Source organism: Chiloscyllium plagiosum, chromosome 9 (genome assembly GCF_004010195.1).
Source record: "Chiloscyllium plagiosum isolate BGI_BamShark_2017 chromosome 9, ASM401019v2, whole genome shotgun sequence".
NCBI lineage: Eukaryota > Metazoa > Chordata > Chondrichthyes > Orectolobiformes > Hemiscylliidae > Chiloscyllium > Chiloscyllium plagiosum.
The window spans coordinates 45,412,381-45,428,614 of record NC_057718.1 but is presented as its reverse complement, the minus strand read 5'-3'; the positions used below and the strand labels follow the sequence as shown (position 1 = coordinate 45,428,614).

The window sequence follows — 16,234 nt, the reverse complement described above, 5'->3', positions numbered from 1 at the left end:
ATAAGTTACCAATAAAAAAGTGTTTAATCAACAGTTCTTTTATTCATTTCTTACATCAAAAGTTTTGAAAAATAAGTCTTGATGTATTACTCTTTCAGCTATTAACTGAAAATTTGAGTTTGTTTTTTAACATTGATCTTCAGGATAATCCTAACACATATGTGTAACTATTCTGTAGGCATCTTAAAATAATACTAGAGAGGCCAGTATCCTGTGACCAAGTCACTCTGTATTAACACATGGACAATCCATGATACTGATCCAGCTTTCTTGGAGCCAACTGTCAGAGTAAACAGAACCTTTGACACTCCCGTTTTTATCAGTCAGCCAGGACTTCCTGATTCGACCAGGTTAACAGCCCCAATCAGGGAACATGTATTCTATGAAGTCCATTGACTGACCTTATTACAACCACTACATCCCTCCCACTGAGTCCAAGGATATAGATTAGTTCTTTCTCTTGTAGCTCTTGCTGGGTCATGTAGTACTGGGTCAGGTTCCTCCAACTCTGCCTCTGATACGGATGGCATGTAACACACAGTACCCCGCCTCTTGCATCTACAGCATCTTGCAAGAAATTCATTCCCCTATTCAGGCGGCAGGGTCACTGAGGTAGAGACATCTGCCATGTCCATCTCAGATTCCGAGAAGTCCACGTACTGTGAAAGAGGAGCGCAGTTGTTCTACTGTCCTCCCTGTGTTTGGCAGATGAACTCTACGCACATGCAGCCACTTTCAGTGGGCATCCACAATAACCAAGAATGCTGAGCCCATGAAAGGACCTGCATAGTCAACATGTAACTGAGTCCAGGGTTTACCCAGCCATTCCCACAAATGTGGGAGAGCTGATGGTGGTAATTTTTGTCCTTGTTGCTCTCTGGGCACTGTCCCACCAACTATATCTACAGCCAAACCTGGTCACCAGGCATAGTGTCTCACCAACATCTACATTTTGGACACTGTTGGATGACCCTGGTGTAGTTCAGCCAGTATCTGGCAGTGAACTTTGCTGATGGCAATCACTCTTGTTCTCCTTAATAATATACTGTCCTCTATTGTGATCTAGTCTCTCCAGGTCCAAAAAGGTTTCAATTTCAGTTGTGACAGCCCTACTGTTTCCTCCATTACCACCAGCTCTTTCAGTTTTGCCAGGACCGGATCTTCCTCCATCCAAAATCTGACATTGTCAGCTGTGACTGGAAGTGTGCCTAGAAAATTTAAAACCATTACAAAGTGTTTCATGTCTGTACCACCAGTGGGGTATCTGCCAGTGAGAGGCAGCTCAATGCATCCGCATTTGCTAACTGGCCTTCCAACTTGTAATTATACACACATAGTATTAGAGCCCACTGCTAAATTCGGCCTGGGTGACACTGTCTTCTCCTCTTTAAGTGAGCCTAGCAGAGGTGTGTGGTCTGTTATTATAACAAATTTACATCTGTAAAGTTATTGGTGGAACGTCCTGAATCCAAATATGTCAGCCAAACTCTCCTTCTCTATCTGGACATATTTACACTTTGCATTAGCCAAAGTCCTGAATGCATTTAGGTGTTCCTCACCACAGGGCCACTTAAGAGCTAATACTACCCTAATGCTGTACAGGGAGGTATTGCATGTCAGCACCAGATCTCATTTGGGATCATAGTGTGCTGACACCTTACAGAATGATAGCTGTTTCTTCATTTCCCTGAAGACTATGACTTGGCTACATGCCTATTTGCAAGTCTGACATTTTATTTTATTTTTAAAAAATAATTGATGCAAAGGTGCCAGGACGGAGGCCAGGTTATGTATGAGCTTTCCATAATAATTCACCAGCCCAAGGAAAGACCTAGGCTCCAGGACAGATGTGAGAGCTGAGGCATCTTTAATCACCCTCACATTATCTTCCAATGGGTGTAATCCGGTCTTGTCACGTGGGCTGACCAGGGGTGCCTGGAACACATACCTTTCACTTCTAAGGCTTATGTCCACCAGGGAGAAACGTCTGAAGACTATGTCTGAGTTCTCTAAGTGCTCCTTATTAGTCTTCCCTGTTATTAGCACACCATTTGGATAAATGGCAACATGGGGTAGACATTGTAAAATATTCTTTATCGTTCATTGAAAAATTGCACAGGCCGATGATACATCAAATGGCAGTGTTGTACATCGGTACAAAACCCTTTTGGGTATGAACTGCAGCATACCTACAGGACTCATTATTTAATTACAATTGCAAGTACGCATGGCTCATGTCCAGCTTCATGAAGGACATTCTGTCTGCCAGCTTTTCATATAAATCCTCTATGCCAGGGACTGGGTATTTAGCCAGCAGTTTACTGTATGTTTAAAATCCACACAAAGGCAAATCAACTTGTCAAGCTTCATAAATCGGTACGACCAACGCTGCCCATTTTGCAAACTGGTTTGATGATTCCTTTGCTTGCCAGCCTTCTGATTTCTGCCTTTACTTTTGCCCACAAGGCAAATGGCACTAGGCAGGCCTTGCAGAATCATGGAATTGCTTCCTGGTCAACAGGCAAGGTAGCCTTGGCTCCTTTGATACTCCCTAGACGTTCCTGAAGAAACGCCCAGTACTTAGCTAGTCAGGCAGCCTTTTCTAATTGAAAAATGTTGAGCCAATCTAGGTGAATCTTTCTCAACTAATTTACCTCATTTACCTTCATTACAATCAGTGGTAACTAAACCAGCTGCTTCGCATAAGAGACTGTAATCAAAGCTGTACCCTTAATTTGTGAAGGGTCCTCAGTATAGATTCTTAGTCGAGCCAAGGTCTTCTGCAAACCCAAGGGTTGGAATCCAGAATGAACATTGTTAAAGATTGGTTCTACGATCACTGAAACTGGTATTAACCTCCATTAGAACCAGATGACTATTTAACCAGAGGTTTGTTTTGACTGATTCTAATTTGGATGTTGCTATGCAATTTAACTGTTGCAAACCAGATGTAGGTGGACTTTTCAAGGTGTGTACTCTCCTGAATACCAGCCCAGGAGATATCTTACTCAATTTAGGTCAAGTTGGGCTCTTTTGCTGTCTCAGGTTCACATATCAGCAGCAACTAAAAAAGCATGCCTGGATCCTTAAGAAATATTGAAACATTTGGCTGAGGTTTGGCTTTGTTTCAGGGTTTTGTTGTGGGCTGACCTAGAGTCCCTCTGTTTAGAATATGTACTGAGTGAAACTATGCAATTGCCTTCACTCAAGTGGTGTTCCACAGCTCAGCCCGCCTGGCGAGGGTATCCACTTCTATCGGATTACACCGCAACTCATATGCTCAATTTGCGGCATTTTCCAATGACAAAGCCAGTCCAGTTGGGCTTCAGCTAGTGGGTACTTTTGCATGGTTATATAATTACTGTCATATAGCAAATTGTCTCTTAGCATCTCATTAAGAGTTAAATCAAAGTCACCTATCTCTGCTAGTCATGTTAACATAGTCAAAAATCCCAATATGGATTCCCCTGGTTCTCGAATTGTTGAATTAAATCAATAGCATGTCCAAATTAGAGGCAGTTTGGGGTCATAATAATCCTTAACTAAATGATCAACTCTTGAAAAGTTTTAGTATCTGGTCACTCAGAGAGAGTTAGGTTCTTCATTACCCAAAGAGCTGCGGGTCCACAAACAGTCAGGAGAATTACTCATTATTTTTAATCTGTCCCAATGTAATTTGCCCAGAAAAATTTCCACATACTTGGCCCAGTAGTTGATGGCAGGATTGAATGAGTCAAACTTCACAAATAAAGGCATGACGCCAGAAATGCTTACCCGAACTCAGAGATGATTGCTGTGAGCGAATTTCTTCAGGAGTGTGCTTTAATCTTGTTGCCACTGACATGACTCCATAGAGGCCAGTATCCTCTCACCAAGTCATCCTTTATTTACACACGGAGAGCACTTGACACTGATCCAGTTCCCTCCAAGTCAGCTCTCAGAGTGAACGGAGCCTCTGAGAGCTGGTTTGGAGGGAACTGGATCAGTTAAATGGATCAGTTAAATCTATCAGCCAGGGCTCCCTGAGTGGGGCTGTTAATCAGGTCCAATCAGAAAACTCATTCTAGACTTGGCTGACCTCATTACAATCACTACACATGACATGAACACATCCATTTGAAGTATAATGCTGTATCATTAAAAACATTTGAAAAGTTGAAATGCAAAATTATTAGCCTTTGACTCCCACAGGAGAATGGTGTTAGTTTTTAGTTCTTTGCATTGCCAGTCTCAAAAATTGTATCCATACTTTTTTTTCCCAAGACTGACAACTGGCTAATAAAAGTTGCAAGCTGCAAATGAGCTCTCAAGGTACCATACTCAGCTACAGACCCCATGATGAAGTAAAATGAGTTTTTTTGAATTCTTTAATTTTTTTGTTACTGTCTTATTAATGACCTCTATCTTTGCTCTTCCCCACAAATGAAAACATTGTATCTGAATCTAATTTATAAAATCCTCACTCCTCACCCCGGTCTATTCTGAAGGAAGCAGACACAGCCTGTTAATCTTTTCTTGACATCATCCTTGTAAACATATTCTGCACTCTCTCCAGTTCCTTTATATCTTTTTTTAATAATATGGAAATCAAAAATGTATTTGATACACCAGGTGCGGCCTAACCTTGGTTAGGCTCATGTTTAATGTAAGTCTTTGCTTTTGAATTCTATCCCTCTAAAAATAAATCTTAGCACATGGTTTGATTAAATAAAAACATGAAAATACAATGTTTCAAAGTGTCATGATTTGTGTACTTATACTCTCTTTACTCAATGATGGAGTGAAAAAAACTGTTGCAAATGCTGTTGTTTGTATAGCATTATTTGATATGATACACAATATATGAAGATTAAGTCTTTAGAAATGTTCCTCTTACAAATGTAACAACTGAGGTTACAAGATCTGTCCAAGTACAAACTGATCCAGAGCCTAAAAGATCAGGCTACATTTCCATAAATGATTTACTGTGTTAAGCATTTTAATACTGCACTGCATGGTTCCTCAGAATGCCTGAAGCTTCAGATTTGTTTAAATCAAAAGTTAGCTTTATTTACATGGTAATTCTCTGGGTTCATCACCTCCATAATACTATCCCATTTCCAATGCTGTTCTATAACCAAATAGTACTGGAGTCTTATTCAAAGGAAAATTATCTGCAATTTTCTTTCTATTTGTTGGTTTCATAGCCCTGACAAAAATGAGCAATACTAGGGAATGTTCACTATTCTCAGTCTATTTCACAACACAGGCAGCTAGCTTTCTGTTCATACCTCTAATGACTGTACATCAGCAGGCCAATAATTTCTTCAGTACAAGAAATCATGATGACCTTTTTTCAAAGAGTCTGCTTTTATGAGCCAAAGTTAATTCCTTAAGCTATGTCACATGGTTAAACAAGGCAAGTTGCCTGTCCTGTATCAAAACAGCATTAGACAATTATGTTTTTGAGGCAAAGCCTACAATCTACAAACCATGGTGAAACTCAGTTGCTTTCCCAGGTTCATGGAGTTAGAAATGCAGAATATTTTGAGTCAGTTATGTTTAATTACATTAAGTAGGTTCCTCAGTTTAGAGTTTTAGCTTATAACACTAACATTGGATTGATATACCACGTTTAATGTAATGATATATCTAAGGTGCTTCACAGCAGCATTATGAAACAAAATGTATGATACCAAATCATAAAAGGTAGTGCAGGGCCAGAGAACCAAATAACTGGTGGAGGAGTTAGGTTTCAAAAAGAGTGACTTAAATTCAGAAAACAAGGCACAGGACTGTAAAGAGTGAACCCATCAGCATAGAACTGATGCAACCAAAACATAGTTTCTACCAGGAGTGGAGCGATTAAACTGGAGAAGGTGAAACGGCCATAATTAGATACGTATAAATACCTTGGATCGTTATGGGAGGGGAGGAAGTTACAGGGAAACGGAGAATTGGAACCATGGATAAATATTAAAACATGGGTGAGAATTTTGAAATTATGAGGGATCTCTTTGGGTGACTGTGCAGAGTCTGCATATTCTCTCTTTATCTGCATGGGTTTCCTTCAGTGCTCCGGTTTCCTCCCACAGTCCAAATGAGGTGTTGATTATGTGGATTAGCCATGGTAAATGCAGAGTTAAAAGGAATAGATTCGGGTGGGTAGGCCTGGGTGGGATGCTCTTCAAAGGGTCTCAATGGGCCAGATGACCTGCTTCCACACTGTAGGGATTCTGTGATGTTGCTTGACCAAGAGCAGGTCCCATCAATAGTTGATCCTATTGATGGGACCTGGTAGTGTTAGGAAACAGAGCTTTGGAGGATTTTACATAGGCAGGCTAGAACGTAGCACATAAACCAGGAGCATAAAACCATTCAGTATGGCCAATCACCTCAGGATTTCAGCAGCAATAATAATGATTCTACTATCCTATGTACAAATAAACATCATAGGCTGAGAAATGTAGGGGCTGGGGGGTTAAGCAATGTTAAAAAGATAGAAATAGGCAGTCTTAGTGAAAGTCTGAAAATGGTTGAAAATTCATGAGGTCAAAATGACACAGTGTGGTTTAGTTTCCAGACATTTGCCAGGGAGAGGGATGGAGCTGATAACTAGAAAAGAGAATTTGAAATGTACGTTGAAAACAACGATTTTAGCTCTCTCAATATTTCAAATGGAGAAAATTTCAATGGAGAAACAGATTCTTGGGTGACACTAAAAGTAATCAATTGGAAACAAGAGGAGCAATAATTGGAAGTGATGCTTTTGATATGGTAGCTATCTAGAAATGAAACCAGGTGAGAGCAAGCTCACCCAGCTGGATAGGATAGTTAATCATGTCTAAAGCTACATATTGGTCAAGAATTAATGTCACAGTCCCATCACGTGATCCTTAACTTTGCTTACCATTTCCTTCCTCCGCCCAGCCCTTTCTTCAACCAGTTGAATATTTGCAACCTATACTTGATGCCAAGCTGAACTTCCAATAACATGTCATCATGAAGATTGCTTGCATAACATCACGCAACTCCATTCTACCTCAGCTCATCTGCTGTTGAAATCCTCATTTCATGTCATTTTAACTTCTAGGCTTGACTGCCCCAATTGACTTCTGGTTGGCATTCCACGTTCTACCCTCCATAAACTTCAGAGAGTCATAGAGATATACAGCATAGAAACAGACCCTTCGGTCCAACACGTCCATGCCGACCAGGTATCCCAACCCAATCTAGTCCCACCTGCCAGCACCCAGCCCATATCCCTCCAAACCTTTCCTATTCGTATACCCATCCAAATGTCTCTTAAATGCTGCAATTGTACCAGCCTCCACCACTTCCTCTGGCAGCTCATTCCATACCAGTACCACCTTCTGTGTGAAAAAGTTGCCCCTTAGGTCTCATTTATATCTTTTCCCTCTCACCCTCAACCCTGGCACCAAGTTCTGTTCATTTATCAGCCCTGTGCAAGTTAACCTGTGTTGACTTTCAGCTAAACAATACTTCTATTTTAAAATGTGTATCCATGTTTTCCAATTTCTCCATGGCCTCATCTTCCCAATCTTTGAAATCTCCTCAAACAAACCTCAAAGATATCTTTGCTCTGCTAGTTCTTGTCTTTATAGCATTGCCAATTTTATTTGTTCCACCAACAGTGTTGATGTCTTCATCTGTCAAAGCTCTCTCTACACCTCTCCACCTGTGTTATACTCTCCTTCTGCACAGTTTGTTTCCTAAAGCTTTTGTGAAGTCCCTTGGCATATTTTATTGTATTGAAGGTGTTTAGAAATGCATGTTATTGCAGAAAGCCCAATTTCTGCATATTGGCCATTTGCTGAAACTATTAAAATAAATTTAGAAAATAAGTTCATTGTTTAGGAAGTTACTTTTTTTTCACTTTGGGACTCAATTTGAATCCGGTCCCAAGAAACTGAATGAAAGTTGGCTCTCTGTGCTGATGGCATTCATCCTAAATAAATCTAGGCAATTCCTGTCCAGTGCTTTGGAGGAAAAGGCCCATGACACAGAAATAGCTCATAATCTAATAAAAAGAAACAGCATATTTAAAATGATCAAACAGTCTCATGGTTGACTTTATTCCCCAGAACCACTATCTTCCATTATGTTGATATCAGAATACTGTTGGTGTGTAAGGGGAATTGTCAGATAATCTTAAATATAAATGGTGGGCTCGTAGATCTGAATGAATTAAATATGACATAATCCTGACAGTGACCCTGATATAAGTTTAAGGTTTCTAACCCTTCTCAATTGTCCTGAATTAAGGCCTTATGAATTGATCTCCTTGAAATTGCCGGCTGAAAAATTGTAGGGCACTAAAAAAAAGGGTTTCTCTCAATATTTTGTGAAAGCATTTCTTTGAGAAGATGGAAACACCTAAAATTAGGAAAGAAAAGATTGGTTGACTTGGCTAAGTGTTTGGAAGTCGTGTGATGAAACTTCAGGACTATGTTGAAATATACCGATATACTGTGAGTCTATTTGGGTCAATATTATAGAGATGCCTTCATTTATGAACTTTTATGATCCCAGGGAGGGTTAGACATAAAAATATTTTTCATTACATAACCATAAATCTTTAATCAATACAATTTATGATCTATATATTTCATATAGCTTATATTCATTTCACTTACCATTGGGAACAAAACATATTCCTGGAGGAAATCCTGGGATTCATACTGTCCATAATCTCCAAAATCAGCTACGAGAAAAGATAAAAAATGGGCAATAATTATTCTTATTGCTGCTATTAGGTTGTCCCTTTTGTTAAAAAAAAATTCATAATTCATTCTGGCTTGGACACTAAGATTTTCCTAATTATATAACATTTGAGAGCATAAACCATTTTGCAACTGACAATGAAAAGATTTCAAATCATAAGTTGGTCGGATGCAAGTAATGACTCCCCTACTGCTAATTTAAGTTTTAATAGTTCTTCTACTTGTTCACTTGGTAAGGCTAATACGCACCTGAACCCAACAGGTCTGAAAGCTTCTAGGTAACTCTCCTTTTCTTTACTGATTTATTCAATCTTCATTGGGTTGGCAGTTAAACTGCTATAATTAGACGAACTGGCAAATTTAAAACATCAGTCAGAATCACAATCAGTAATGCTCTAAAATACATGTGTACAGATGTCTTACATGTTTAGAAATGGCATGTAAGATACTCAAGTACATTTCTAGGATTTCTGGCACTACAAGCATCATTTTGCTCATAACATAGTGTCCATGGTCAGCATTGCGCTATTGGTGTGAGCTACATCTGATACTATTCCAGTCAGATGATTATGATGTGTAAATCTAGCAGAAATATGCAAACTAGGCAGACCCTGGTGCCAATCATTATTAAAAGTTGATTTTGGTGCCAGTATGTATAATTTGAAGTTAGCTTCTGGCTAACATATTTTAACTACACACAGCTAAACAACCATTTAGAATCAGGAAATGGTTCCAACACTATTTGAAAGGGATTATTAACTACCTTCAAGTCAGTTGCTAATTCATTTTTACTGGCTCATAGTGAAATTGTACATGCTTGTGATGGTTTTCACAGTTCTTTTACATGTTTGGAAGTTTGAAGAGACTGAGATGGGACCTATTGTGGGCCCTGATATCAAGGATTTTGTCTATTTGCATTCAGACCTACGCGCCGTAGTATGCGTTAGCCTTGGACTATAGCATAACAGTAGAGTTGACAGTGGCATCACAGAGCAGAAAAACTGCTGTAAGAAGGCAAAGGAAGAGATGGAGGTGGTGGAAATTGGGCTCTCAGCAGGCCATCAATACAGGTGGTTCAGTGAGCAATTCTTCTACCTCAACTCCAGCCTCAAACAGGCTATTAAATTACTCTACTTCACTAAAAACGTCTTTATGGAAACTTGATATCTGCCACAACCACAACTACAGCCTCGCAGCAGGACAAAACTGGCTTTGCCAGTAGCTGTGAAAGTAACTGTGATCATGAACCTTGATGAATATGGCTCCAATCAGGCTTCAACCAATGACATAAGCAACATCTCCCAGTCTGCAGTCCACTGCTTCATACAGAAAGTAGCTGAAGCTCTATATTCCAAGAGAGAGTTAAAATTGTTTCATTTTCTCTTATTGGAATATAGTATGGGTCTAAGCATGAGGCTTTCCCAGGATTGCAGGCTTCCCCAGGCTGCAGAAGGCCATTCATTGTATATACATTATATTGTGGGCACCACAAGACAGCTCTGAGATGTACCACAACCAATAGGAGTCCAACTTCCCATGTTTCAGTTGGTGACTTACCAGGAGCAGCATATCATGCAGGTTAAAGCTCAATTATCCTGAAAATATTCACGATGCTTTCGATCTGCTCTATTTTACTGTGCTAATGGCTTTTGCCAACTCAAACATGCACATGCTACTGGGCTTCACTTTGACAACTTCGTTCATGACTCCGGTGCATACTTAAAAAGAAGCGAGCATAGAATAAAAGCTCCACTGCCGTGCGAAATGTAATAGTGTAGAATTACAGTGTTTAAATCATGTTTATTCTGCTTGGATTATTTGAGATGGTGTAGTTCAGCCACAAAGCCACCACAAAATAAATATTTCAAGCAAAGTTCATAAATCAAACCATGACATTTCTTTGCAAAATGTCAATTAATCACCCACATATATTTCCTTAATGCCACACATGCAAGTGCCTTTACCTGTCCTAGTGTTGCTATGCAGTGTGGAGCAGACTGAAGATGGCTTTAAAGAATGGCTTTGAGCTGCTGTGAGCCTAGAAAGTTTCAGCTTATACCTTCCTGGCAGCAGTGACAGGCTACTGCAGGGAACTGCTGCAGTTGCAGTAAAGGGTAGATAAACAGCAGTATCCGAAGAGAAGACAGTAGGTTTGAGCACCATCAAGCCTGGGGTGCAGCCTCAGCAATCCCAACAACTTGGAGGGAAGATTGCTGGATTGCTGTTATACTCTGCAAGCCCCATGTACAGTGGTATCTGCAGGTACAATAACAGCAGAATGTGCAGGTTAGGCGGACTGGCCATGCTAAATTGGTCATAGTGTCCAGGGATGTGTAAGCTAGGTAGATTAGCCATGTGGAATGCAGGGTTACAGGGATAGAGTATGGGGTGGGTCTGGGTGGGATGCACTTTGGAGGGGCGGTGTGGACTCAATGGGTCAATTGGCCTGCTTCCATACTGAAGGGATTCTATGATTCTAAAGCTTCCAAAGAGCAGTCTGAGTTTGTGCAGCAGAAGACTAACCTTGCATGATGTCAATCCATTGCTCCACTCTGCAATGATATGAAAAAGAGTTTGGCAGTGCTACACTGGAAGCTGAATCAGAGATCATCAGACACTGCACCACGAATGGTCTGCAGGTACACTAATGCAATTGGCCACCACTACCACACTAAAAAGAATATTGCCATGCCATCCTGTACCCTGTTTGCCTACATGCAACTCACACCAATATGTCATCACATCAAGATCTGGCTCAAAGACAGCCTTTAAAGTACATGCAACATCAATATCTGAGCTGGTGGCTGAGAGTGAGTGCATAGATGATGTGGCTTCTTCATCTTCACTGTCTTCAATTCTTCCATCGTGACTTGGCTGGACTGAAGGTCTTCGACATCTTCATGAAAAAGCTTCAAATTAGGGTAATGATGAGTTTATGTGGAGGGAAACAAGAAGTGCAGACTTTCACCATCTGCAACTTGTAAGTCAGAAGAGGAGTACCGAGTAGGAAAACACTGTCATCTTTTGTGATTATGGTCGAACCAGAGGCATTGGCTTAATCATATTTACTTCCATGATGTCCCTTCCTGCTTCTGCACGTGCCACATTGTTTTATAAGAAAGGAATGAATGTTGTGCAATATGTGTGAATAATGCGGTTGTTATGATTGATCAGCTGGCTATGTACAAGTTGTGGGATGTGTGTGTAAGGCTTGTAGCAGTGCTAAGTGTACGATGGGGAGATGAAGCTGTTAATAATTTTAGAGTCATGATTGATAAGAGACTGTTGATGGGTTAATGATTGGGTGCGAAACACTGTGTAGTGTGAGGGAGTCATAGGTTGTGAACAATGTTGAGAGCCATTGCTGCCCAAAGTGACATGCTAACTAAAATCCAAACATGGAAATTGCATTTTTGCCTGACAATGTGTAAATAATGTGACATTGATGATGGAATCCAATATTGACTTCAATGCACCAGTGCAACTGTTGGACATATGAGGAACAGTGTCCAAATTCTGAGACCTCAAACCCAGAACCAAGTTCATGGTTGACAGAGCAGCCTCCTGTATATATCAGAAACCTGGACCATGTACAGCAGACACATTAAATCTCTGGAGAGGTATCACCAGCAGTGCCTTTGTTAAATCCTACAAATCCACTGACAGGATAGGTGTACCAAGATGAGCATCCTCTCCCAGGCCAAAATATTCAGTAAAGAAGCACTAGTCGCCCATGACCAACTGTGATGGTCGGGCCACACTGTTTGCACGCCCAACATAAGACTCCCTAAACAAATGCTCCACTCCAAACTCCACAATGGCAAGCAATCATGAGAAGGACAGAGGAAACATTACAAGGACACCCTGACAGCATCCCTGTGCAAATGCAACATTCCCACTTATACATTGAGAATCACTTGCCCTAGAGTGCATGAATTGGAGAAGCATCCATAAAGCTGCCAACTACTTCGAACGGCATCGAGTGGAGGTCAAACAGAAGCAGCGGAAAGATTGTGCTGAATCCAGAGTATCCCACTCACCCGCCTCCTCAATCAGTACCTGCGGTAGAATCTGTGTCTCTAGGATTGGACTAATCAGCGATCGCAGAACTGCCATCCCTGCAGTGGAAGTACGTCATTCTTAACTCTGAGGGGCTGCCAAAGGATTCGAATGTGTAAAAGTGACAAAGTCATCAAGCATGTCATCTTCACAGCCATATATACATGATACATGTGCTTTTGTATATTTGTTCATTCAGCAAGATGATTACTATGTGGACGTGCTTTCTTTGGTTACTGCTTATTGGCCACCTGCTAAAATAGTATGCAACATCATTGAAAATTCATCATGCAAACACCCGCAACTTTGTTGAGAAAGGGGAGCAGTTATCATAGTCAGCTCAACTAATTTGAATAACTGTACCAAGGCAGCAGAGGAAAGCATGTCCAAACAATAAAGAGCAATACCAACAAGACAGAGCAAAGGACTCAGACCATCCAGTTGCATTTGCATAGCAGAATAAGGGCAAATGTAAAATCAACAATCTTAGTGCTTACTCTGATAAGTCAATGTGCTGCTCAAAATTATTGGACACAAATTTAGAAGCTTTATTAAGATATACTGTGCCTAATCAATTAATGTGGAATTCTAATCTTTGGTGAAAGAGAATGGCTGCGAAGATTTGCACTGCATGGTGCTCGATGTTTGTTAAGTAACTATACACTTGTAATAGATTTATTCATGGTATGGATAAGACATTTCCCATTGAAATTGGTGCTTTCTAATAATATTAGCATGTCTGACTAAAATGCTGTCACAATTACACTCCAGCAGCAAGTCCATCAACTTTGTCGGGAACACTGGTAACTTTAAGTGTTTAAACATACTGAATCTAAAACTGGTTTATTACTGCTTACATTTTACCACATCTTCAAATATATTCTGCAAAATAGCCTCATATAAACCATCTTAACAAATGCAGCTCTTGTTCCACAACCAATAAACCAGATTCTGAAATTTCCTAAGACTCAACACAGCTGCAGTGCACATTCCAGAGTCTCTTCACACCTACACACCAGTTTCACACTTTGTAGGTGCCAGGAATTCAATTCATTACAATTGGATTTCATCCCTCAAAAAGGCACTTGTAAATTCAAGGGATTGTAAACACTGTTTGGCTTATTCACCACATGTTCCACCTCATAAGCTTGGAAAAAGCAATGGCTATGGCCTAATATAATTTATATCAGATATCAATCTACAAGAGTAATTTTGCATGATTTCCTTGTCAGTACAAATCCCTGCCACATGCAAGAACAGATTTGAATAAGGCTAAAACTGTAATTCTGATTATCCAATACACTTTTACTGGTTGCAAGATTCTGTGGCAAAATAAACTTTCCAAAAATGATCTATTATCTGCCGTCGCCAATTTCATTGGAAAATCTGGGCAAAAATGTTTGTGTCCAGTCAATGTATTCCTTTAACCACAAAATCTCTTCCTTGAAATTTAGTACAGCTAAAGTCTAATTATTGATTTATGGCACAGAATAAGGAAACCCTGAAAAAACATACTTTGTACACAAGTTGGAGGTTTCTTTCAGAATTTTTAAAATTGGATATGTGATATGAGCATTGCTGCTTTGCACAGCATTTTTGGTCTCCCTCTAATTGCCACCAATGAATGTATTGGTGAGTTGCATTCTGAAATCACTGCAGTCTTTGGGTGATAGAGACATGCACACAGTTGTTAGGAAGGGATTTTCAGGAGTTTGAACAAGGAACAATGAAGGAACAGTGACAGCTCCAAATCAGGATGGTGTGTAACTTTAAAGAGAACACCCAGGTGGTATTGATGTGCATTTGATGTGCATTTGTTACATTTGCCCTTCTAGGTTGTAAGTGTTGTGGGTTTCAAAGGTACTGTCAAAGGGGCCTTGCTGAGTTGCTGCAGTGCATTTTGTTGGTGGCATGCATGACTACCACTGTGCATCGGTGGTGAAGGAAGTGAATGTTAAAGATGGTGGTCAGTGTGCCAATCAAATAGTCTGCTTTGTTCTGAATGGTGTCCATTCTGAGCTTCATCAGCATTGCTAGAAGTGCACCCACCCTGCCAAGTGAAAAGTATTCCATCACACTCCTGACTTGTACTTTGCAGATGGTCGACAAGCTTTGGCAAACAGATGGCGAGTTATTCATTGCAGAATTCCTAGTCTCTGACCTGACCTTGTAGCCATGGTATTTACAGTTTCTGGTTAATGGGAACTCCCAGAACGTTGATAGGGGCATTTAGTGACAATAATGCATTCAATTATGCTTAGATTCTCTTTTATTGGAGATAGATATTCACTCATACAAGAGCCAGGTAACATTATTTATCAGCACACACCTGGATGCTTTCCAGGTCTTGCTGCATAAGGAGACAGGCAGCTTAAGTATCGGAGATGTCATGAATGGTTCAGAACTTTGTAAATATCAACACCAGTCCTACTTCTGATTTTAAGATGGAAGGAAGGTCAGTCATTAAGCAGCTGGTGATAATTGGGCTTAGGACATTATCTTTTTCTGATGTCCTTGGACTGAGATGATAACCTGCTTACAACCACAATCAATTTCCTATGTGTCAGGTACAACTCCAAACAGCTGGGTTTTCTCTTTGATTTCGACAGAACTTAGTTTGCTCGGGCTCCTTGAAACCCTATTTGGTCAAATCCTGCTTTGATACCAATCTCACCTGAGTTGCTTGCGAGACCATTTCATGGTGGTGCTAAGAAGGCAGCAGGTAAGTCACTCCATTTGGAGCTCCACTCTGCTCCCCAGTTCCCTTCCTTTTCCTTCTTCTCTCTTCTCAAATTTTGTTTCCCTCACTGCCCCCACTTTTGAACTATCCCCGACCTAAGGAATCGGGGTGCAACTGGGAAACGCATCGTGGGTTGTGTCCTGCAGCGACAGTGGACCAAACGTGGTTTGGAGTGACAGCAATGAATCAAGAGTGGGCCAGTTCAGCAGCAAAAGTGGGCTGGTGAGGCAGCAGCAGTCAATGGAGAGAATGGGCTGGACAACGAGCTGCGGCCGAACACTGAGCAGGTGGTCAGCAGGCCGTGACCCACATTATCTTCAGGCAATCAAGGGCTGAGGTCCCGGCAGCAGCAGGCCATCACCGGCTGAGGTCCTGGCAGCAGCACAGAGTCCCGGTGGCAGCATGGAGTCCTGGCAGCAGCAGGCTATCCCCAGCCAAGGTACCAGTGGCAGCACGGAGTCCCGGTGGCACTAGGCCATCATGGGCCGACATCTTGGCAGCATGGAGTCCCAGCAGCAGCAGGCCGTCATGGGCTGAGGTCCCGGCAGCAGCGGGACGAGTTAGAGTTTGGATAGACAGCAAGTGAAGGTGGTATTGCCTCATGTTTGGCAGCCAGCTGGACACAGACTTACGTTGGAAGAGACTAGAACTTCTAAAACTTACGTCCTTTATAGTTTCTTTATTATCATTCTTGACTTTTAAACGCACTGCC

The 16,234-nt window shown here is 40.9% G+C and overlaps 1 protein-coding gene across 9 annotated transcripts in view; it reads right to left on the bottom strand.

Annotated features, from left to right (window-relative positions):
• Positions 1-16,234, bottom strand: part of LOC122552829 (tyrosine-protein phosphatase non-receptor type 14-like) — a 255,939-nt gene that overhangs the window by 74,602 nt on the left and 165,103 nt on the right. For all 9 annotated transcript variants that reach the window (XM_043695826.1, XM_043695822.1, XM_043695825.1 and 6 more), the window contains one exon: positions 8,637-8,704. In XM_043695826.1, coding sequence (XP_043551761.1) covers positions 8,637-8,704 — 68 coding nt within the window. The remainder of the gene's footprint in view (positions 1-8,636; positions 8,705-16,234) is intronic.